At 40.7% G+C, this 25,677-nt stretch overlaps 2 protein-coding genes and 1 long non-coding RNA gene across 6 annotated transcripts in view; 1 reads left to right on the top strand and 2 right to left on the bottom strand.

Moving 5' to 3' along the window:
- Positions 1-1,158: 1,158 nt before the first annotated feature.
- The window catches only part of LOC124416627, a 95,039-nt gene continuing 70,520 nt past the window's right edge, over positions 1,159-25,677 (top strand). Inside the window, exon 1 of the long non-coding RNA XR_006930788.1 lies at positions 1,159-1,209. This is a non-coding gene — a long non-coding RNA (uncharacterized LOC124416627). The remainder of the gene's footprint in view (positions 1,210-25,677) is intronic.
- LOC124416625 (histone-lysine N-methyltransferase MECOM-like) lies at positions 2,898-4,643 on the bottom strand. The gene is made up of 4 exons (XM_046897872.1): positions 4,425-4,643; positions 4,033-4,285; positions 3,324-3,918; positions 2,898-3,205 (listed from the first exon to the last, which is right to left on the bottom strand). The coding sequence occupies exons 1-4, from the start codon at positions 4,641-4,643 to the stop codon at positions 2,962-2,964; spliced, it is 1,311 nt and encodes a 436-aa protein (XP_046753828.1). The 3' UTR covers positions 2,898-2,961.
- Positions 13,791-18,716, bottom strand: LOC124416623 (radial spoke head protein 3 homolog B). Of its 4 annotated transcripts, none has more exons than XM_046897866.1 (11): positions 18,569-18,716; positions 16,780-17,540; positions 16,625-16,696; positions 16,179-16,260; positions 15,943-16,116; positions 15,670-15,798; positions 15,321-15,524; positions 14,949-15,111; positions 14,780-14,866; positions 14,473-14,686; positions 13,791-14,000 (listed from the first exon to the last, which is right to left on the bottom strand). In XM_046897866.1, exons 2-10 carry the CDS (start codon positions 17,532-17,534, stop codon positions 14,502-14,504), a joined length of 1,851 nt encoding a protein of 616 aa, XP_046753822.1. In that variant the 5' UTR covers positions 17,535-17,540; positions 18,569-18,716; the 3' UTR covers positions 13,791-14,000; positions 14,473-14,501. The 4 variants fall into 4 exon arrangements, with proteins under 4 accessions (XP_046753822.1, XP_046753823.1, XP_046753825.1 ...); XM_046897867.1 differs by having other exon boundaries at positions 14,468-14,686; XM_046897869.1 differs by having other exon boundaries at positions 16,780-17,555; positions 18,569-18,696.

Here is a 25,677-nt window from a genome sequence, read left to right on the forward strand (position 1 = left end):
GTTTTCGCATAACGCGAGCAGGATTACGGAATTCGACGGTTTAAAATCGAGATCGAAATTTTCGGGTTGTATCACATAATTCTAATCAGACTTGTGATCAGTAATTGTGTAGAAATCGGGAGTGTGTGGTTCGAGGGTAAACGAGTTATCGAAATTAGAGCAGCCTGCAAATATTGAAGGTAAATCTTCTGTCTCCCTTTTATTATTGTGTGCAAGTTTAGCTTTGTTTTCGAACATGCTAATAGAATCGACTGGAAGGTTAGTTAAGAAATAAGGGCTCGGTCGAGCATCCAAAGATGTGTTTGTTTACATGTGTGGCTGTGGTTATACTATATAGTGCGTGGCACGGCAACTTGTCCGTAAACAAACCCTTGCGGTTAGTTATCACTACGATTATTTTGTACTACCATCCATTGTTTCGCATTCTATTATATTCTCATTTTGTGACAAAAACCTGGTTCTACATTTATATACCGCATTTGCTGTAGTTGATCGCAAAATGCGAATAAAATATTGTTGATTCTTCATACATTGCGTTTCTGAAAAATTTCGGTGAGTTTTTAATAACACGTAATAGCAATTCTCACTTCAGATCAACTACAAAATTTTGTGGTATTTTACATGACCGCACCGATCGCGTTATTGTAGGAAAATAAAAAATATGTTATCAAAATGAATTTTATTGATCTTTGTTTACGTAGCTTAACAATGCCGATTATTTCGGAATTCAGTTAAGACTGAAGTTGAATACTAATTCTCTATTTAGTATGCTCATTTAATACTTAAAAATATTATTTGATTACCCTTCTGTCTGAGTTCTGAACCACGAATGATTCATGTAACTTAATATTCGGTTTTATTTTTATTTCAGTGCAACAAGTGTGACTTTAACGCTAGGTTCGGAAAGATGGCACGAGAACTATGTCCAAAGAATGGAGCAACCTGGAGGAGGTAAGGATATTTTTACATTAATTCTTTGATATAATTCAAGGCGCAACATTTGGGTCTAAATTATTGTTTTTGTATAATGTACAGTAAATAAATGTAAAAAAGATGATAGTGCTCATATTTAAGTTGATAACTACAAATCGACTGTATAATGTGCATGTTGCCACGTTTCGTCAAATTAATTTCAATTTGTTTTTTTGGTTTTTTCACAGTTTAGCAGAGACATCCGAGTAACTCCTCCATTACTTGGCAACATAATTGGTGAGTTGCATGTCCTTGGGTTACGATTGTTTTTTTAATTTCTCGTTGAAATGAAATTTGAATCCGTCTTCACTCTACCGTTCTGTGAGTTGTGAATTAAAAAAAAAATGCTTTGTAAGATTAATTTACGCTGCAACACAGAAAAGGAAAATTCAGGTCTGAAAAAATTTGTCGTGGAATAGACGTACTAAAAGTACCAAGTTAATAAGAAACATGAGCATGCTATCGATTCTTTCGGGGTTTCTGCTTGATGCAAATTTGAATATAAACGCTTTGAGATTCGAGGATGTGATATATAAATTGACAAGTCTTATATTTGATTTTTTTTTTTTTTATATAAAATAATTTTTTATCACACTTGCATAAAAACTGAGGCTTTGCGTAACAGTTTAGCGGGACGAAAGTAGCCAATTCCATCTCAGTGTTGTAAAGATAGGTTCACGCATGCGCGGTCCGCAATCGCTTCACTTTCATCCCTTTAGGGAGGAGAAATTGATCACTCGCACGCAGTTGCATATAGTTTTTGTGCTCATTACGAATAAGTTACATATCTACAATTAAAAAATTCAACCTCTTTTCAATTTACCCGTAATTGAGTGGGCTATATTATGTACATAAAAATTATTTTTATGATGCAATTCCTTGTTTTAAATACTAATTAATCAATGAATAACAATTTTACGTAAATACAACGAATTGCGTATTTACAATTGAAGGTTCTTCAAAATTTAACCTTTTTTAAATTAACCCGTAATTGAGCGGGTTTTTATGTACAAATGACTTATTATGGCATATTCCTTATTCTAAATACAAATTAACGAATAAATAACAATTTCATATAAATACATATTATGTACAATAATTATGTACATATAATTATACATTTCATATTGACTAGTTCACGCATTATTAGACGCAATCGGATATGAAAATATTTCAAATTCTATCGCCATTGAACTTTTGTTAAGCGTATTAGTACAAATGGGAACACGGATCCACATACGTACAATTTTTCGGCCGAGTTGGTTAGGTTAGCAATGTAGAAACAAAACTTATCAGTACGGTACTGCGTGAGTTTGTCGTCTACGTACAGCGAATACTGACATTTTGGAAGACCGTTGATTTATTATACTTATGTTGTACATAGCAAAAGTATTACACTAACTAAACAAGCCGGAAAAAAAGTTTTTTCGCGATACTTTTCATCGCCGTGGAAACGAAAGAGTCTGTCCATTTGTTCGACAAATTTTCGCGACGATGTCAAAAACGGCCGAGTGAAAAATATGGAACTGATAGGACTTGGCAAACAAATCAAAAAGTTTTCAAAGATACATTAGAAAGAAAAATTTGAAAAACTAAAAGTTAATCAAATTTTTGAAAAAATAAATAAACTCATTTACATAAACATGATTGTTCATTTAGAAAAAGTAATTATAGGAAGAAGTATAGTCGGTTAGACGTTGAAAATCGATTCATTCCCGGGAGAACCGGAAGTTCAAATTAAATTGGATACGGAAATTTTTTCATCGAGCGACGTTTCCGAGATCACCGCGGCAGTTTTCCGGACAGACTGAAAGACCGACATTTTTCTAAAAACTTATTTTTCGGATTTTAGAGGTTCGAAAACGTATTTTTCCTTGATTTGTCAATTCGTTAAAACTGTCGATCGCTTTGTCACGAATCTCACTCCTCCGTACATATTGACTAAAGCTTACCATTAAACACGATAAGACAAGTTTGGGTCAAAATGCATCATTCGACGTCCATGCTGTCTGATGATGCATCCGATAATTCGAAGTGCTCCGCTGCGTCCTGGTGTCTTGATCTTATGTGACGTTCGAGGTCTCTTCGCCTTACCAAGACCTTGCCGCAGAGTTCGCATTTGTAAGGCGTGTCTCCTTCCGCGTGCAACCGAACGTGTTTATTGAGATTACTTGGATCGCCGAAAGGTCGCAGACAGTATTTACACTTCAGAGGCTTATATCCAGTATGGGTTCTGAAATCACGTGTAAAACAAATTCACTCATTATATCCACGTTCACGAATTTTCGAAAAGAATTCGATTTTTCTACATGCTCCACTTATTAAAATACTTCCGTTGAAAATTTACAAACCTGATGTGTATCTTGAGTCCGTATTTTCGCGAGTAAACTTTTCCGCAGTATATGCAAAGGTGTCCCTGCTTGGACTTGCCAAGATTACTCACGATCGTCTCCATCTGCGCCGCGTGTAGTTCCGGTGCCAAGTGAGTCTGTGGCACTGGATACACAGACTGGACCATCGTGGGTCTGCAGCTCCTTATTTCCGGTGTGTAAATTGGCACCGCGACGTTATCTTGCACCGCGGGTTGCAAATAAGGCTTGAACGCCGAATGTCCCAAGCTCAAGTGCTCGACGACCGGTGAAGTCGCGACCGAAGAACTTGGGGAGTGACTTGGCGAGGACCCGTGGAAAGTATCACTCAGGATTGGTGAAATTTGCTGGACTGATTTTTCCTGTGGGTCGGTCAATTTGAATTGAAATATTGTCATCACTGAAGGCATTGTATTCGTTGATAAACTTGGCGTCTGAACCTTCTCAAATTCCTCGGTTAAAAGAGTCCACAGATAGGCCTGATCCAACGTGTCACATTGGAGCGCCATGTGCACCTTCAGCGGGTTGGGATATTCGAATAAAATGCTGCATCGATGACACACGTAGCTGTTTTGACCTGAAAGAGAAGTAAAATGTTGAAATTAATGAGCATTTCCGCGAGACTGACTCTAGATAAAATAAACAGTGGATTTGGAGAGTTATCGAATTCTACAGATATAGTGAAACCTACCTTGAATGTTGGCCGGAGTCAGGAACGGTATGTTCATCATTGCCAGAACCTTTTCTGTGAACCACAAAAGCAGTTCTTCACCGGGTGCAATATGCCGGATTGTTCTTACGACCACGCCTTTTTCCACTGGGGCCAATAGAACGTTGCAGCTCTGACAGTCGTTGGCGAGAGCAACCATTCTTAACCAACTTGAATTTAAGTTCTCTTGTTCTCTCGCGAGACGGACACGTCCGTCAACGAAAGCCACCTCTACCTGTCAGGAGAGAAAAATGAGTCGTTAGCACAATCGTGATGAGCAAAGTTAATATTTATCAGCGCGAAATTCGCGTCAACAGCAAACTTCGAACAAGTTTAGTTGGGGCACAAGTATAAGCTGCTGTACACCTACTTACATTTTGAACGGGCAAGTTGTCCCTCGGCTTCAACCGATTGATTTCGATGATCTCTGTCGAGGCATCCTGAGGTAAAGACGTTGTGGCTGTCACTGACGATCGGGGAAATCTGTGAGAAATTGTATTCCTCAGGGACTCTATACTCTTTATCAGGTTATTTTGAGCCATTACAGAATACATGTAGTGCCCGGAAAAATCCAGTATATGGTCAGTGAACATCGGAATTCGGATGTCTTCCTGACTTTACAATAACTCCGTAAATCCGAGGTAGTTTCCGGTATGTGCAAAAAAATTTTAGTAAAATCGACGCGGTTTATTATTCCATCTCTTTGATACCGTTGCAAAATTTAAAACGTTTCTTTTCTAGAAAAACTACTAGTTCAACTAATCGGCTATAAGATTTTGCAGCAGTCCGAACTGATACGCGAGAAAGGTTGTTTGACTGTTAGGTGTCAACTGATGATGACCTGTAGTCTGCGTCTGCATTTTATACAGCGGGGGTGAGTTTCGGCCCCCTGCGATCCCCACTACCGGCATCACCCCCTAAACGCTCCGCCCCCTCCGTCCGCTTGGGCCCCGGTTTGCTTGGGCGCAAGTGTATGTGTAATTGTATTTAAAGAGTCCCCTTTTGGTTTGTGGTTCGGAAATCAGGGGGCTCGAAGGGGCCTCGAGTAGGGCGTGCGGAAGAGAGGCGAAATCCCTCTGCTAGTAGCAAGGTGCAGGGTGCGTTTACTCTCATACTCGAAATATTGGCTCGCCAAGTGCCCCCTGCCTGATGGTGGACCATCCCGACCGACAACGCCGCATTCATGCTAGGTGATCCGGGTTATCATTGTCCGCCGTTTAAGGGAATCATTTCCGTGGTGGTCGATGGCTCTAATTGCATTTTGAAATTGGACCGATGCCATGAAGCTAATTGAATATACGAATATATTCATTTTGGGATTGACGAATTACACAATTATCATAATCGTACTCAACTTTAGCTTGGGATGTTTCTGCGAAGTTCTTATCGACTAGAAATACTTCAACAATGTAGAAGTTTTTTCTTATTTTTTGACTGCAACAAAGTTACTAAATTTACTTTTGATGCAACTTCTATAATTCGAGCAAGTAATATTTAACGTCTTGTCGGCTACCGCGTACAGTCAGTCATAGGTACCTTGCAAAATACTTTGGCGAAAATTGGTAGCAGCAACGGGCTCGCGTCTCAGTGCCATTGACACGGGCCGAGGGATTCTGATGTTTGATACGTCGATGGGGCCATAAAAGCCTGATGTGAAAGGACATTGTTTGGACCAGCTGCAAAACCATTGGTCGCCCATCGAGTTCGGGGATCTAGCTGGGCGAGAGGCGCATCTGAATCAACGCTTGATTACCGAATTCATCTCTTCATTCGCTCCTTGCGCTCGCCTGCGTAGATCATAGCTGAAGATTATTATCGCCGCACTTGCCGACTCGCTGAGCCGTCATGCACTCGCAATCCGGACTATTTGCGATTGCATCAATGTATACGGGGATCCTGATATCGATTAGTTCATAACTTCGATTTTCCTTATCGCAATGCATATCCCGACGTAATAATACCGTATTGTTATTTCCGCTCACGGAAGTAAACTCGATTATATGTTTGGCGTATAAAACTGCAGCTTGCGTATTGGCTTTGCGGACTGATTAGGAAAAGTCAACAAACATTCGTAGTACCATTTACAAATATCAAAAGCGGTTAGATACTTTGTTTCCTGCAGAAGTTTTCACTAATCTTTATTAGCCTCTATTCTCTTTATTCGAAAAAATTCGCGCGAAAATTTATAGTGTCTCGATATCGTTAATTTTTCTAAAACAATGTCCAACTCTAAGTCAATAAATTTTCTACAAAATCAAATTTTTACGTAGCTCTAAATATGCTTAGAATCACCAAAAACAACAACTAGTGAGGGTAGATGGATATTTAAATATCAACACCACCTGTAATACAAATATTCACCTTAGAATTGGAAGTTGATTTTGGTAGTAATGAAAAAATAGAACAAAAAATTCTCAGAAAATATACGTAATAGAATTTGTTAAATATTTTTTTCATTGATTCGTACCTAATACCTGCCTAAATTACTACTCAATTTTGTGGGGGAAAACCATCGCTGGCCTGTTTAATCCTCCCCGATTGATCGTTTCAAGTAAAATTCTTTCGGTCGTTAATTTTACAAAAGTGATAACGTCAGACATATACGTAGGTCGCAATGATGGGTACAAAACGCGTCGTCACAAGTGTTCGCAAGTGTTCGCAAGTGTTGGCAAGTGTTCACAAGCTGAACACTTTCCCCTCGTTCGCCACCGCTCACCCATCTCCAGCCACCCTTCGCGTCTCTCTGCATAGTTTGTCGGTGTACCAGAGGATTCGGACAAGTGTTCGGTGGTTCCCTGCACCCAGATCCCGAGCCAGCATCCGCGTATACACGCGGCTTAGCGAGGACCGCCACCCCTGAAGGGGGTTGGTAATTTTTCCGGTTATTTTACCCGGCTACCCGGTCACATTGCCTCGGGGAGACCGGTGAAGACCGGCGACCCTGTAGAGGAAAATGGGGTTAAGGATTCTGTAAATTTTTAATCTAAAAGTTGTGAAGAAATTAACAGCTAATGATTATTTACACATCTTGAGAAATTTTTCAACATTTTTAAACAGCAAACGAGACAGAACCGCACTGTAAGAATAAACATCGTCAAACTTAGAAAACTTTTGGTCGAATGACTACAGTTGAAACATAAAAAAATCCGGTCTCCTTTATTTTTCATAATACGAATTATAAATTTGACATTTTTTTTTATTTAAACAAAGTTTGCTGCTGTCTGCGGATTATGCTATCAACCGAAACCTTCAAGACCTACATTTATCAACGTAAAAAAGACAAAAGCAAATTTTCTAAATAATGAATGAAGATTTTGGTTATTATTCGATGTATAAAATCAAAATTCATTCATTCAAATATAACTAAGGATAAATAAATTTTTGTCTACCTGTGTAATTAACCGAAGAAAATAAATGGACAAGACATCAAGAATAATTAGTGTGCCAGTCAGACGAACAGAGACAGGTCCTTGCATGCTAATTCCTACTACCTACACAATTCTCGTACGTACGTAGGTACCTACCTTTAGTAAAACCATTATCTTAACAGATCAGTTCTAGTCAATCGTTCTCGGCATATTACTTTCGACTAATAATTTACCAGTGCAAGTCGCAAAGTTTATAAAATTCGATTCCCCGAAGACGGCTTAGCTAAAGTCGTTCCACGCGGCTAGATACACTGTACGCATACCGGGAACGACTAACGACGTAGCTACCTAATCGATTCTAAAGCGAGGTTAGCGGCGCCAAAATGTCGGAGTTATCGGCTACCTGACCGTCATCAGTGTAACTTCTTATTAAAATCTTGAAACTTGTAACCATTTCTGTACTCGTCTGCGTGAATTTTAATGCGTCAATCTTAACGCATGCGCAATGCTGTGCAATTGTCGTATGCCTACCAACTTTTCCAATATTTCCAATTCTTACCGATGTTACCGGTGACACTCGCCAGCGTGTCGTATCGTTGCCCAGTGGTCCGTAGCTCGAAGCTGCAGCGGTGGCACCCCCGAAATCAGGGTGCATTCAGCAGCCACGGTCTCGGAGCAAGTGTTCCGGCGTGACCAATGTGCGGCTGCACGCATGTGCGCGCTTCCCAATGCGATATTAATATCGCGATTATCATCTACGTATTATCGTGCGTACATATATACGCTCCTGCACCGAACCCTCATTCTTTTCTCTTCTCTCTCGCTGCCATTGCGGAAGCTGAAACGAGCCACCGATACGACGATTCGTGATCACGTAGTTTTTCATTAACGCATCTTTTGAAACATCTTTTTTTCATCTTATTTTACACGTGAAAAGAAACCGAATATTCTATGTTTTTGATACAGTATCGGGTAGTTTGGTACTGGAATTTTCAAGGTGGGAGTTACGCACTTTTCATCCACTTTTTGTACGGTAACAATTTTACCATCAGTTGGTAACGCGTTGAGAAGGAGGCTGCTCTTTCAGATGATTTATTTTTCATTTCTCAATTTATTATAGACACACGGTACACGATATCTTGAATTATTTTTCTCGGTGCTGACATGTTTTCAATAACCACGTGTATGTGGTGAAAATAACGAACGCTTAATACGTACGTGACGAGGGGGCGAGTTAACGTAGATGCGGTGGAATAAACAGGGAATATACGATTTCGCGTAGGGCTGTAACAACGAGTATCTCGATGTCTGCATGCACCCATAAAACGAATCAGACACGGTTCTGCAAGTGTCAAAAGTTACTCTTAATGGATGCGTACGCTGTACGAAACACTGGCTTATGCATTATTAATATGAAACACATCACTAGCGTCTATTTGAATCATCGTTCGCTCTTCGCTGGCAATATAATTCTTTAGAACGCTGGTCGTTTCGTTGCAAACTGGCTCACACCTACATATGCGCCCCGTTAACTTATCCCGCATTCGACTTTCTCCTATTCCAGGAAGATCATTTCTCCAATAAATATGGACAATGTATAAGGATTCATTACTGCGCTCTGTTTAGAATCAAGGATAATTATTTAACAATTTTTTATTTGTAAAATGAATCAAGATCTTATTCGATTAAACATTCATATCGTCCTCCACCTGCTCACGTGCCATTATCCTTATTCAAAAGACACGTCTACGAGGAAGAATCAGACAATGAATGTTCGATTTAGCTCCAGCAAAGCGAGAACAGGCGGCAAAAATCAACGGCGTTGAATCGCGGCACGTGGCATTAACAGATTTGTTGTGTCTCATTTGGAGGCCAAGTTTGATCTGGGTGTAACTCGACACGTGGCCATATGATACTACGGCCCGCAGCCCTCTCGCAGTCCAGCTAGACCATATTGAACCATTAGGAGTTGTGTACTCGATTTTAAGAGTCAATCTATATGTTTCGCGTCATCGAGGGATCGGAACCGATCCTTCTCTCCGAGGATTCTCTTCATTCAATTTCATTCATCGATCGTAGCACGTCCGTCGCAGCATGCACTTTTGGCCGCAGTCAGTCACGTGAGCCATCGCGTACACCTGATCAATCAATTAATACATTTTCAGAAAAATGTATAGAGAACCTTCATCTCCGCGAACAAAATTCTCGTCATCCAGGGCTGAAAGTATTTTTTAATCGGAAATCTAAAATTGTAGACAGTTGTTTTGGTGCATTGGTAATATCTTTTTTTTTTAATTTATTATTATTTTTTTAATTAATTTTATCCTGCACTGATAATTTGATGCTACGACAAAATTTCCAAATCTAAACACGTAGTCCCAAATCAAATGCAGGCTTCGTCGAAACCTGTCTCTCCCAATCAGGATTAATACCTAAATCATAATAGGATGAGGTTTCACGCTGAATTAAGATCGGCACAGTTTTAAAAAGCCACCCACCTTTTTATTTCCCCCTGGTTGGCCACTGCTAGTCGAGTCGGGGGAACATATTGTATTGGATTAAATTAAACGGTAGGGGGATCTCGTTGAACCGAGGGATGTCAGAGAAGAGGTGCATTATACGTGTAGGGAACTTGTGTGCCAAGTGAGTCGTGCTCCGTCCTCCAGGATCTCCCTCGATCATCCAACTCCTCCCCTCGAATATATTATTTTGTCATGTGACCCGGGTCACCTGCTCTGTCTAGGTGATTTCGCTAATTCCAATGTCTATTTGTTGATCGGTTAAAGCCGATAAAAATTTCAATATCTATGGTAGTTTTTTGCTGTGCGATTAATCGATTAATCGGTAGCATCGATTGATCGTATTTTCGAATAATTGAGTTTTTCTGATAATTTTTTACGATTAATCGACGGTCTTGGTCCATATAACGACTGACCCGCAGAATTATTACAAGACAATTTTGATTAATCAAAATAATGAGTAACCGAAGCTGCCGATTACTTGGTTAATCGCACATTACTAATCTATTCTATAGCATCGACGTGATTATCACAAAGCCGTGTACCAACGGGACTTAAGAATTTATGCGCCGAGAGAAAAAAGTCGTTGAATAAACTAAATTCGCGTTCACCGCCGGCGAAATGAATATTTAATTGTGTCAATTCAAGATCCGTTGGTCTAACAAAATGTTTAGTCGATTTCAATAGACCAACTAAAAATTTTGTTACACCAACAGATCTTGAATTTTACTTTTCGAATAATTTCGCACTTCGTTGCAAACAAATTCAAAAATTTCATAAACAATTTCACAACCCGGTACTGAACGCCATTTTCAGAATTTCGTATACCGTCGACTTATTTCCTATATCCGTGGAGCGTAATTTCTACCAAAAATTCGATCCGCTCTTTCAAATACAAACAACAGCGGCGTGAAAATATTTCTGCAAGAACGCCCTTGCGAAAGTGGGTAAAAGCTGCAAGTCGGCCACTCACTGCCGATTTACCTGTGCGTGGATTACAGCCGGCACAATACCTCATATACCTGCCTGGAAACGACTTGCGTAGATCAAGGGGGCGCGATGCTACGTCGACCAGTGACACATGACGTCATGACTCGTTACGAAGACTCGTTATAGACGTCTGTACAGTCTTTTCCAGGAATGACTAATTTGATTGTCACAGTCGCTGAACCGACTTCCTACATATACTAATTCGTGCTCGCCAAATTACTGCACCAGTGTTATGCATGGTAAGATTTACATGATTGATCCCGTCTAAATCCTTGGTCTAACGTATCCAAAAGTCGTTCAGGACCTTTCGGAGGTAACGCATCAACAGTCAATGCTACACCGTTAATGATGATGATGTTAACCCAATTCCGTCTGTGTATTCGTGCGGTAACGGTATTTTATCATTTCCATTCATCTGGTTATTCACTCGATCGGTCTATGAAACCTTGTTATTTATTATGGTGTCATGGAATGTAACGTAAGTTAGGAATATGATAGGTACGCGTAATTTGTTCATTCATCAATTTTTATCCCAATTATTGTTAATGTTTTCTAAAAATCCCAACGAAATATTTGAATTCTATTGAAACTGGATGAACAGGATTTTTCTTCAAAATTATACTGCTAGACTAATTTCTATATTTTTTTAATAATAAATTTTTTTTTTTTTTTTTTGATATTTGTTTCAAAGTTCCTTCGTAATTTGCCACGATTATACAGCTTTTTATAACTCGAGAAATGCTGAAGTAAATCGTGCAACGGCTGTTTTCAACATCCTCGATTCCTGTGTTTTTTTCGCGTTGTTTATTCTTTGTTCAAAATTACTGTTGCGTACGAGAGGCTGCACGAGTGTACGGTGGACGTTCTTGCTCATTGATGCAGGTATACCAGCGAATGCCGAGTACTTGACCGGTCGCAGTAAGTTGGTGCGTAACGTAAAGATAAACGTGTCCCTAGGTCAGGGATTATTATAGGGTACAGGTCGAGGCTTTTCGGTTAAATACGGGTACGCGGTCGTCACGCCTTATCAGCGTTCACTAGTTCGCAGAATGTGCTTCCTATAACTAATGGCTAAAATAATTAACGCGGCCTGTGGTATTTATTTTATGATTCATTAGCGAGTCTTCGAGACCCATAGAACTGGGAACGTCTCGTCTGTTTAATTATTCATTATACTTAGCACTACAACATACTTCTGTCGCCACTGCCAAGTCCCTGCACCTGCAGTCGAAGAATATTTTTTTTAAACAAATGATGTCGTTCTTGTCACCATCGATATGACCACGTTTATGCATGGTTGAATCGTCTTATTTCCTACCTTATTAGTAAATTTTACCTTAGCATAAACTGTATCTTTGTGTACATTCGCATGTATATGGATTACAGATTAATTTCCGGATACTACGTTTCCGGCTTTGCCGGTAGCAGATTTACTCGTTCAGCTGGCTACCGATTTGTCTCTGCGATTGGGGACGTCCGGTTCATACTTATCCGTATTTGTCAGACATTAATCTGACCGTAGTCAGCCACCAATGATCATCCCATTTTTAGTCCAAGTTCTGGCTCAGTATAAGCTGGACGATTCCTGGCCTGACGTTTACTGATTGATTGCGTAGACCTGCACCAATATTGGTGGAAAAACCATAGTAGTATTTTTCGTATTTAAAATACTCCTGCGGCCTTACCGACTTAGGAGTCAGCGCCGGAGGGCCTCATTGGGATTTTCACTTGACGCCCTTGAAAGTCTTAACGCAAATTAGCTCCAAAATTATACAGTTTTACGCGAATCTATGTTCAAGCCTAGATTCGGAATTTCCCAGCGACTAAGTATAGAATTGACAGCGTAAATACAGAAGTTTGAGCTAGTATGTAACCGGCTGTAGTACAAGTTATATAGCGAATATGCACCTTAAGAATTATCGCAATTTTTTACAATTGTAAAACGTTTTCAAATTTGTTTTTGTAATATTTTCAGAAAATAATTTCTTGAAAATAAGATTAGCTATGCAGAAAAGATTTGTAGTGAAAAGGTGGGTGAAATCGGACCCTTCAAAATTATGCGTACTTTTGTAAATTTGCTTAAAAGGTGTCATAAATGTATTAGCTTGCTAAAACTTATTTGAACACGAAATTATTTATGCCATAAAATTTGGGCAAGCCGCGCAAGATTACGCTCCTACAGAATCGAAGCGCTACTTACTGATTTGAATTATCAGATCTGAAAACGTTGACCTGAAAACTATAGTTTCACGGTTGCCAAGTGTTGTTATCCTTAGCTTATATGGCCGTAAAAAACGTAAAAAATTTTTTCATCACCCGGCTAATTGTTACTTATATTATTACCATCATCGAAATCCCTTTGTTTAATAATAAAGTCATATTGTTTGTTCAATTCACGTTTATTTCGTTCATGGATTGATATCTTACAGACATCTCAAAATTAATTCTGAATGTATGGTAAAATGTTTTTCAATCAAACACAAGTTTATCAACTGAGGTGGTTAGTGCAAAAAGGGTATAAGGGATAAATATGAAAAATTTGAGACAAGTATGATTTCCTTTACTCAAAACTGTCCTTTTTTAGAAAATTTCGTAAATTAAATCTCGAATTTGACCTGATAAAATTACATAAAATTATACGCATATATTTTTACATAATTTTGTATAATTTTAAAAAAAGCTTTGACGATTTATGCCGCGTAATCGATAACGATTACTTTGTTCATAGTGTCCCCAAACAAGCGTAACAAGTCAGGGTTTCAAAGCTTGCCGTTAATATAACAGAATGAAAAATTATGAAATAATGTAATCACAGTTAAATTTCTAGGTATAAGAAAGGAAGTAAAATCACCAGTAAGTGGAATTGTATGAGCAGTATTTATTCTTTTCTTTCGATATGCATCGATCGTATAGTGCTTAACTAAGAGTAAATAGCAAGGCAATTGCGGTTAAAATTTGAATACAGTTATTCATAATAACTAGGTATTACGTATTATCAGGCACTACGTATCGTGCGATCTTCAATCTCGCGATGTTATTTGATCCCATTTTTCTCAGCGGTAGAAAGGGTTATCTGTACGAGAAAGAGAAACAAACACCTTTGAAAAATCAAACCTTAGTAAAAATCGTTATCTATATCCGTCCGGATTAAAAAATCAATAATTAATTTCTAATAGCTATTCCATTTGTGTGAACGAATACCAATATTTGACACCGGGGAACTAGCTAGCTCCCCGCTCGTTGGTCCATCGACAGTCGGACCCCCGCGCAAGACCAGGGAGAAAATTTCGACTCGTGCAGCTGTGTACACCATCGTGCTCAGCTCATATATGGCTAAGCTTATGGCTCACTATGCATAGTGAGAGGGACTAGGCAGGAGCAGCCAGTCAAAATACTCGCGGGTGATCTTTGCTCGATTAATTACTGACTCTATTCAATATAGGCATCGACTTGGTGTCTCCAAATCAGTCAGTGCACCGAACGCCGGTCAGGTTCCATTTTCCGCTCTGTACCAGCTGAAAACTGGGATGCCAGACTTACTTGACGAACGAATATAGAATGTTGTAGCACGACGCTAAGCTGGATCGACATCGTCCAGGGCTGGGGGCTCGTAATCGACGAAGTCCGCATCCCGAGTGTCGCCCTCGCCTTCAGCCTCGTCCTGTTCCTCAAGGTCGAGCTGATCTCTGGAGGCGTCGTAATCTTCGCCCAGGCGACGATATGTCTCAGCACGATTCTCCAGTATCTCTTTGATGATATCTGCGGTTCGTCGGTGTTCGACAATTATTACATTTTCGTAAAACACAGCTCGGAATCGGGGGCTTGATTAGATGTGCAAAAATTGCTCTTTACCCATCAGCAACTCTCGGCTCTCGATCATGTTGCCCATTTCTTTTTTCACCTCCTTCATCAGCCACGGCATGAAGCCCTCCTCGACGTCTGAAAGAAGTCAAACGCGGTAATCTTTGTCTAATTTGCACCGTTTACCGGCCTTGTTGTCAGTTCGTTGCTCGAGTTTTACCTGCTTTGATTTCATCCAGCAGGAACCCTGACATTTTCAATCCCTCCAGGACTGTCGGTAAAAGTTCCGCGATGTATCCCGTCAGAAGAACCGCCGCAGCAACTCGCTCTTCCGTCTCCAACTGGGTGTTTACCGCCTCCTCGTGTTGCTTCAGACGTCGACACTACGTTTTTGACAGACGAATCGATCGGTGAAGTAAGCGATTACAAGTGAATTATACGCATACCTTGATACACGTGTACGTGTATCGAGTTTCGGTCGCAACGTACACGGCCAGGTCAACTATGATGTGAATAGTTGATCGTAATGGCAAAAGTAAATCAGACTAGTCTCAGGGTCGTTTTGATAATGAATTTCTTCAATCACGCTTACTTTTTCTTCTCGTAATCGTCTTTCTTGTTCCTCGAGACGCTGTGCTTCCGCCTTTTCTGCGTCTCGTAGCTCCAGGAATTTCCGTTGCTGCTCCCGTAAGGCCGCGACTTCTTCTTCTTCGAGAACCTCGATGAGCGATTGTTCGATGGTCTTTCCAACCAGTACCTCAAGAATAGGCTGCACCTCGACATCGTAGTCGAATAACTGGAAAATTCGTATCATTTAATTGACTGCTCTAACTGTGTCAACAATGTACATGGGATTGTCAACTCGAACCCAGTATACGGAAGCTGGGCGAAAGATGGATAGTTTATGACTAAGCTTTTGATATACATGTAGATATACTCACGTCACCGGGAAATATCTGAGTACATTGGTCCGTTCCAACTTTCGCAGGACAATAGAGAGGCGTTGGTGGTCGATCGAGGAAGTGATCGGTCTGCGTGCCGACGTCGAATTCGTCTGGTTTTTCAAAGAGCTGTAATTAATCGGTGAAAAATTTAGTTGCCGAATATCGTTCTATGACTGACTCGTTATCGAGCGAAGCAGAAGATCGAGTTGAAATTCCAGGAGAGAGAATGGCAACCGACTTTATACTATAAACGAAACTAATGAAGCGAACCTCTTCGAGGTAGGTCTCTGTCTGCACCGGTTCGTGTTTCCTACCGGAAACCGGCGGTGGAGAACCGATCCGTAAGTGCAACGCTCGACTAGCCTGAGTCTGTGCCCGTCTTCTCGCAAGCTGTCGACGCCTGGCTTCCGCCTGAAGCGCGGCCTGCGACTGTTCACTGTCCACCTGAAATCATCCCGGAATTGGAAAACATAGAACCGGTGGATTTCTCACACGTTGATACTTACAGGCATTGGAGTTGAGGCGAAAGTACTCCCGCGAACGACGCGACGATCGAACATAATGTTCCCGAAGGGAACCGGTTGATCACTGCAATTTGAAAATTAAAACACAAAAAAAAGAGGGATTGATTTTTGCAATTCCAATGACGCTGCGGATACGGTGTTGGAAGTGCCATTTCAATTCTATACCCATCTTCTATTTCACCTGGCAAAGCTCGCTTGCGTAGGTGCGACGTAATGTATGCAGTACAAAGCATGATGTAGTTGGAACAGGCATTTTATGCGATACACATACATATATATATATAACTTGAAATCATGATTGAAACCGTGAAATTATTCAGCCGCTTGACCTAGCTGCGATTCGGCGCAATCTGCAATCACTAAGATCTAATCGGCACTCGGTTTAGCAAACTGAAAAGTATACTCGCTCCTAGACAATGATCTATTACCGGTTCGGCAGAATGGTGCTCGGGATCGGTTCCAACTTTTTCGGTAACGCTCTAGGCATTGGTGCTTGTTCGCTAGAAAACAGGACACAAGTCCTCTCTTACGGAATCATCGAAATGCGAAGCAAATTTTCTGATTTCTTTGCATCCTGACTTACGTTTGCGTCGGTGGCGCGTTCCTCTTCCACCTATTCGACTCTGACGTGGCCCCTGCGGAGTCTACGGAATTCACCAAAGCCATCGAGAAATCCGTGGTCGCCTTCAAGGCGGCTTGGCACCTCGAGTGATGACTTTGGTGCTTGATTTCCGGCTTTTTTGTCAGCGAGATCAGCGGCCGGAACTTTGATCTTGGGCTCGGATCGTCACCGCCGTTAGAGCTGCTGTTCACAGTTATGCCAAGGAGAGAAGCTACTTCCGGTGGTGGCATCAGGAATTCGCCAGTTTTCACCGTTGTGATGAAAGGTTTTCTCGATATGAAATTATTGTTGTTACCGGTGTAAAGTTTTCTAGATTTTCCGTGGTCTTCTTCCTCTCGTACCTTTCGTAGCTTGGCGTTCAAGACTTCGGTGAAATTTTCGGTAGACAGAATCATTGGAGCTTTAACTTCCGGTTTATCTCTATTCAGATTCCCCTGGCTTTTACTGTGCTTGGCTTTCAGAGGATTTGATTGCTGGTTCTGGAGGCTCGCCAGTAGCAGGTGATCGTTTGATCTACTAAACTGCTTCTGGTTGTACAAATTTTTGGCAATAATTTTATTCGACATTTCGAACTCCATGTCGTCTTCTGCGTGTAACAAAGGCAGCGAAGAGTCGAGGCCATCCTTCTGAAGGATGGTAAACGCTGGAAGTTCTTTATCGTCGAGGTTGAAGGTCTCCGGATTTGAGGGTGCCAACGCCGAAATGCCAGCTGGCATAGCGACCTTAAACAATTAATCCTACGCTATTCGCGTTGCATATTTTTCTCCGACGATTCAATACTGGCAGTGTGAAAAAATTCTCACGCCACCTTTATGGCGGTTTCTATATCTTGTTCGTTTTGTCTTTCAGTGAGTGAATTACGATTTTTTTGTCGTCTCGCGGTGATATTATCCTTTTAAGGTCAGTTCGAGACTAATTCGAAATCAATAGTGGAACTCTGCATTACCAAACTTTTAGCAAATTTGCGAGTTCCTATTAGTATGATTTACACGACTATTTTGTCTAGTATTCATATATCAATATACAGATTCCTGTATCGAGATTTTTGTTTGGTTGAAGAATTTACGTTTTAGGAATTATACGTACACAACGCATGTGTCAAAGCCGAAAAAATTACGATACAAAATCATTTAACAATGGTATTAGAACTTTGTGAGGAAAATTACGAAGCTTTTTATTCATAAAAAATTTTTGCATACGAAATGCCGCTTTCTATTTTCTCTGCGGGGAAAACACTGTTCTAATTCAAGCACGATCGAACCTAGAGCTCCAATCAGATGATCGATTTTTTTCCTATCCCAAGTGTTAAACGGAATAGCTAGTGTTGCAAATTAGCCTACGTGACGCGTCGACGTTAATATTTATGAGGCATGTCCGTCGGTGACCACGCAGTCCTAGCCAGGTTTGTTCAGAGAAAAATGAATCCAACTACGGCGTATGCCTGATGACTGTTTTTTGAGTGCATCGTTGCGTATTATTATTGATTCGTTGGAAGTTAATCGTGCTGCAATTAACGTGCTCGATTCATCGATGTGACAAATATCTGACATGTCATTGACAGAGGTAAAAAGCATAATGAGATGAAACGGGATGGATTTGTGTGAGATCGAAGCTGTTGGCTATAACACAAAGGTCAATACAGACTCATACCAAAGAGATCCTAGTCACCCTGGCAGAATTTTTCAAGCTACACTGCGAATTATTCGAGACAAACAATATACGTCAGCTTCTCCGTTAGAGAAATACGTACTTTTTAGGAGACCGGAGGATCCCTCCTTCCTTTTATAGTCGCGAAAAATTTCCTCGACGACTGCACCACCGCTGGCCAACCACTCGAGGGTGAGTTCACACACTGGACATTGTACCCTTAACGTTTTCTACCGGCGTGTTACCGGCCGGCTAGCAACTCAATAGCACTGACCATTGCCCAGTTGCGCATGTCTCTTCGCACACGTGTAAGATTGTATACGGATACCGTCACGCAGAGGCGGTTAAGGGGGAAGTTGAAGAACAGGGGAGAAGAGTTCGATTTCGACCAAAGCGGTCAACGCGTCAAGGTGAAGTCAGATCGTCCGATTACTGGCTTTAAATAGTACAAGCAGATAAGAGAAGACCCTTGCCCCCTTGATTTAACCCCCATTTTGTATCCGAGGAATTCGTTAAACGCGAAAGAAATCGCAGGCATCGCCGTCAGTCAAACCCTTGCACTTCCATTCGAGGTACACATTGCGACCGTCTTACTTTCTTTGTCATAATGATTTTAGGCTTTTGTAAAGTTTGCGATTGATTGGCATTCTCTAGGTATAATCCGTGTAATGGGTACAGATATTCTTATGATTATATTTTACCTACATGAAATAATCCCCTAATCCACCAATGTGAAATCTGATGGTAAAAAAGACCGCAGTTGTATTGGTCACGGCTTTCGACGGTTTACTGGCTTCTTTCCGTCGTAAAGTCGGTGATAATCATCTGCACAAGAGGTGTTTGAACTTAACTAAAACGGAACGAATTCTGACGGTAATCGTTGGTGGAATTGTAAAAGTGTATGTATAACAGTCTGAACGATACGCTACCAAATCTGAATAGGAATTTTAAATATTGCATTAAATTACAGTACAAGCGTTCAACTATAAGTTGTAACTTAGTCGATATACCTAGATGAGATTTAAGCATATTGGAAATACATCTTTGTAATACCATAAGGCAAGGATCTTACGTGATCTTGGACTTTATGTCATTCAATTATACAATAGAGAGATGATCGAATTCTTCAATGGTCTACGTCTACTAGCTTGGTGAATCGCAAACATCTTTCACAGTTTTAGTTTTACAAATCCGTAATACTAACAATACGGACTGCGTCCGGTCAACGGGCATCAGGGGTCATTCGTGTCAGCCGCAGAAATGGATCGGTTAGTGGCGTATGTATATAATATGGTTGCCTCGTGCTACCGGGCAAACTCACAGTATATGTACCACGCATTATCGTCTTATCGATGCTAGTAATTTTCCAGCACCCGTTGAAATTATGCTTTTGCAGGGTTGAATGTACTCTCTTAATACGATGATGTTGAATGTTTTAATGTGTGATCGAAATGGCTATGATGTATATACTATTATATGTATTTTCGGTGGCTTTGAATAATTCAGCACCATTCTGCAAATCCTCGTCAATAGACCGTCTGCCAAGTTGTTGAATTATTAATAATCAAACGGGTTAATCATGGCTGGATATACTTTTCAGTTTTTCAAAGTTATTTGTAAGTACATGAAGCATTTCATGAATTTTTACGGTAAAGGGATGATTCTTGATCTTCATATTGATGAAATGTATCATTGGATTGATGAGTTGCGCCGTAGCAGCTACGGCTGACCTATTATGGATTCAATCACGAGGCCCTTAAATTGTAAATTAATAAACTCTACCGCAGTGATAAAAATTTTGATCGAGGAAAAGTGCGCTCGATTTTGAGGGCGCAAGGTTGGGTGTCTTTGCTATGCATCTAATCGGATCAATGGAAGCTGCGTGAGTCGGATATTCAAGAGTGCTGGGCATCAGATAAACTAATGATTGACGTACGTATTAATTATTATGGCGCACGACGAAAAACGGGAAATTTTTACAAGGAGGCACAACCGTCGGGGTCATTCATCTCGTCCTCGTCCTTGATCTCCAGCACTCTTCCTCTGACCTTTAGTCCACTCGTTGCAGGACACTCGGGGTCGATTGTCCGTGCAAGTATAGAATAGATACCAGAAGGAGCCATTATTCTTACATGGGTGGATTGCGGTACTTCTTCTGTATGTGCAAAATTGCCCGGGGACTTTTCACGAAGGAGTACGTCTCTTTCTTCCCCCGTGGTCCAGCCTCGGGGATGTTGTACGCCTTCATCCCCTTGTTGCACATTTCGCATTGGCTCACTTGACTCGTCCTTGTTGCCATTTTTAGATTTTTTCTTCCCTTATTTATTTAATTTACGTTTTCTTTAGAATTTAGAGTTTATTAGACGCACGGACACTTTATCGTGTGTAAACTTCTCGAGACTTTTTGACAAGGAGAATAACGATTTGGCACTTCACATCGCGTATCGCGGTGAACACTGTTTGCGGTTGATTGTGCACCGATTACTTTCTGAGCTTTCTTTTCGTCTTGTTCTCTTCTTTTTTTTATCGCAGAATACCAAGTCGGGCCGTGAGTTTAAGCGGAAAAAATAAAGCAACGTGATGTATCCCCAGGTTAACATAACCCAAGAAAATCCTCGCACTATTCCATAGGGCGGATCTTCTCCTATTTATCCGTGAATTTCGATGAGAGTTGCTATAGAAACAAAACAACTGACTTTACCACCGGTGTGTCGATATTTTTACTATACCCATACATTACTCGGTGATTTGTTGGAGGGAATATTGGCGTTTGCCTTGCCTAGCATTCGATCAATTCTAGCCTTGCACGTTACAGAGGGTAGCAAAAATTTGCGAAAGATCATTACTGTTCAATGATTTAGTTTGGAAAAAATTTTATATTCACAAAAGGAATAAACGGAGCTAAAGAAATACCTACTTTGGACCTAGTGAAATGGAATTTAATCAAGTTCCATTCAATTGGAGGTAGTTCGAATTTTAAACATTTTTCAAATCATACCTACTTGACCTTCGCTGACCAAAAATTAAAGACGTGAAGAACGGTGTAAAAGAATACTAGAAATATGGAAGCCTTGCATTTAGAGGTACTTGCTTGCTACGTTGCACTGCTAGCAATGTTATCGACGGAGTAGCGATGCCGCGTTATGATCAACGAACAACTGTTGGTAACGAAGCTAGGTCGGTTTTTATACCTTTCGATGTGACCTTAAGCAGAGATCGGTAACCATGCCTGGTGCATGGATAGTCCTTTATCGACGGAATCGTGGCAGATTTTTATGTCAGCTACTGTAAAAATCAAACGTACTTAATATCTTTTAAGCGAAATTGCAAGGTCTGGCCCATGTTCTTGTAAATTGGGATGTCGTTATTTGATTGCCAAGGAAATTACATTGTTTAATTTGTTTATTAATGCAGCAGGGTTATATTTTAAAAGCATTAAAGTTGCTTGGCCCATAAAAAAACTGTAGCACACGTTTTGGGGAATCTATGAATTGCGGAATCACTTGATATAAAATTTAATATCTTTTCACGTGGAAAAACAAAGACATTCCAGTTCCTAATGCTATTTTATCTAGGAAAACGCTTACGGCACACGTAGTTAACAAAGCCGTTACCGATGGCGTTATGTCATACATCGATCAGTGGCGTCATCTTATACTGTATTCAGAAGCCTGGGTAATGGCACGCACTTACACTCCTATAAGACATGTTGCCTGTAGTCAGGCGTACATTAAATGAAAGTTAGGACTGCAAAGAATTGCCGAAAAGTTAATTATTTCACTAAATTCATAAGAAATTCTTCTCGCTGAGAAAATATCTCGTTTCTTTACATGCACAAGTTGCCACAGTTCTTCTTTCACGATTAAAGTTCATTTTATTCTATTCATAGCTGCGGAGTCAATCGGTGTTCCTGCATAGAATTTACTTAAGTGATCGAAGGCTGTCAATTATATCGAAAACTCGATAGTGTTTTTACAATTAAACCAAAATAGCGTTTATTTGATAGAAAGCTTGGTAATGAGGTTCATCGAATAAGAAGACCCTTTTGACGTTCGAAATTAGCTCACTTTATAACTGACTGTGAAAGCTTTTTCAAGAATTATGTAAATTATTTCACGGAATATGGTATTCTTAGTTCAGTTTATAACTATACGAGAAATTAGGGTTTCATGATCTGTCTCGCAAGTCAGATATCGCTAGTGTATTTCTGGCTGGTCTATTTGAATAGTTTTTTCGAGAGTTTTTCATTTCACTATTCGTCACCTAGTCTTGGGGGGAATGGGATAGCACTTGGATGCAGGGAAGTTTAAAAATCAGGGAATATTAACGGAGCCTCACGTCGATGTATCGGACACGCGTTTTCTGGCGAGTCGTAAGGGGCGTAGCGGCCTCGTTATCCCGCGGCTGGCAGGAGGCGGAGGACGACAAGGAACGTCGGGAATACGAAGAGCCGAAGAAGAAGACCTGCGCCGAGAAGAGCACCACGAAAATCGTGGCACCCTGCTGAGTCGCCTAATTGCCTCGCCTCCGAGTCCGACTGCAACACGCCCTTGAACCTTATACTCTCCTCCCTCCCTCCCTCCCACCCTCCTCCCCGCCCTCCTTCCTCCGCCCTTCGTTCACCACCCTCCGCCAGCCACCCGCCCTGCAAGGCACGCGGGGCTTCTTCTCTTCTCCCTCTACGACCTGCAAGAAGAACGCGATAAGGCATCATCATCTATCACACCCTGCGAAACTATATATTTGTTTTTCACGGTCCTTTGTAATTAAATCTCGCCCAGATGAACAGCTAAAATGGATTTCCTTACTTCTTCTTCTTCTTTTTCCAAGGCGACTTTTACATTCGCGATCGTGGAAAGTCGATCTGAGGGTATCAGGGTAAATCAACTTTTTGGGTGAGAAGAGTAGGTACAGGTTCAGTTACGTCGTAATTATATCATCTGGGTAAGTCAATTTTTAGGCTATCCATACCAAACTAAGGACATGAACTTAGATACGAATTCTCCGAAGCTCATTTTAATCTATTCGTCATTAAAAATTCATGATCGTGTTTCAAATAAAAACTTTGGCTTATGAGAACAAACAAAAAAAAATTTTAAAAAAACTGTAGGAGAATGTCATCTGCATTAAAAATTTTCCAATTTATTATACTAAAATTGAAATATCTCTGCGAACAAACTTTTTCGGAAAATAACTTGTAAATTTTACCGAATATGTATTTTCACCAAAGTTGAATCAGAGAAGTCTGGAGCCATCCGTGACATTAAGGATACTGTCCAATAATTAACTCCAACTGGTTTTATTACTCAATTCGAAAATGTTCAATCCTTTTTTTTAATGGCCATCCTCGGTCGTTCTCCTCCTATACATAAAATAGCTGTATATGCGTGTTGCGGTTCATATAGAAAACCCCTGAAAAATCCTGTAAAACCGTAAGAAAAGGTAAGCGTTTGTTGGTTAAGCGATTACGGGACCGAAATGATCTGGGCCTTTTTATGGGCAGGTCCTGACAGATATATCTGCCATGTTATATCTATTATGATATTTGGGGAATGCGTTTTCGGGGCATCGGGTTCGGATTTGAAAATTGAAGAATTCGAACCACCAGATAATTACTAGGAAGTATGGGGGCGTGGTAATGAGGGCTGGAGAGGGTCGAACCGGGCTTTGCGCCGTAGCTCACCTCGTTGGATATCGCTCGGCACGATGGGTCTACTCGGGTCTTAGGACCCAGACTCGTCTCGACCGCCTAACCGAGTGATAAATTACAGGTGAAATATCGGTGCCACCCCCTGTCCGTTTGTCCGTCTCGTCACTTGGTTTGATTTGGCTATATGTACATACATACAAATATGCGCGATGTCTCCAACGCCCTGCGCGTGTTCACATACCTATATCAAATTCGTACATACATACATGGAGAGATTTTCGCAGCTGATGCCACGGTGGTATTCAATTTGCGAATTTGATACGGACGGACCTTGATCTCCGAAAACTGTATAGATAATGCGCCTGACGGACTTTGCCTGTAGTCCTGGTTTAGGCAGGATATTTTAGCATCCTATTATCAGTTATAATACGAGTTCAGAGATCACTGCAGGCATCAATCTTCCTCAAGGTGCAAACCAAGGACAATTCGCCCATGCATAATTTGATCACACATTGCCTCGATTGAAATTCTTCCGATATGTGTGTATGTATATTGTATATATATGTTGCAGGGCGTCAAGATGAATATAGTCGAGCTGTTAGATGCAGGGTTAGATTGTATAAGGAATCCAGGTATACCTACATGTTATAGCAGGTGCCGGATATGGCGAGCGTGACGCAGAGAGATGATTCATAAGCGCAACGGTCAATCCAGTCATTTTAATTTGTGTGCATAGTCGGTCGTCTGCGGGCCCCGTTGGTGGTGTCAAGAGAAAGAGAACAAGTATAAAAAAGCGTGTAGAAGCAGAAAAAAAGAGAATATAAATGAAAAGAAAACAAGACGTAGCTATCATTCAAGTAAATTTTAATTTGAAAAATTCAGCTGCCAAAGAACAGCGCATTTATTAAAGTTCTAAGTGATTTACTACGTCACGCACGACTCACGCGAGTCTACTAACGCACGCGCTTCTCATCTATTATAAAGGAAAATAAATAGAGAGGAAAGAAAAAGAATAAACGTCAAATTAAGAAAAAAGTTAATACTGATTTTTCTTCGCCTGCATGCACACGGTGAAACTGATACTCGGCAGTCGTTCTTCGGCTCTTTAATTTTAAACCGTAATGCAGGGAAAGCGGGTATTGCTTGGCTGCCTTTCAGGTGATCACTAAATTTGAAATCAAGCAATTTATACGGTGGCCGGTACGCGGGGCTGAGTAATCGGAATCCACGTGTGCAAGGGGCCAAAGGCGACTAACGATTGCCTGTAATTCACGACGACCGTCTTACATTATCGACTCTCACGAGTTGAAATGCTAATTAAAAAACAGTTTTGAAAGTTCGTTTCGTCGCCCGTTGCGTTCGCTGGCAATTGCCTAGATTTAAAGCTGATTATGAGACGTGCAGCACGATTAAAGATCAATTTTTAAATAATCAAGAATAAAAACGAAAAGGCACCCGCTGGATCCTATGAAAAGAAAACATAAAAAATTTCGTTTAACAGACGGTTAAACTCACACTGCAGTAGGTATCGGAACGGTGCGGAAGTTAATTGAAAGCAATGT

This window comes from Diprion similis, chromosome 2 (assembly GCF_021155765.1).
Source record: "Diprion similis isolate iyDipSimi1 chromosome 2, iyDipSimi1.1, whole genome shotgun sequence".
NCBI classification, from domain to species: Eukaryota; Metazoa; Arthropoda; class Insecta; order Hymenoptera; family Diprionidae; genus Diprion; species Diprion similis.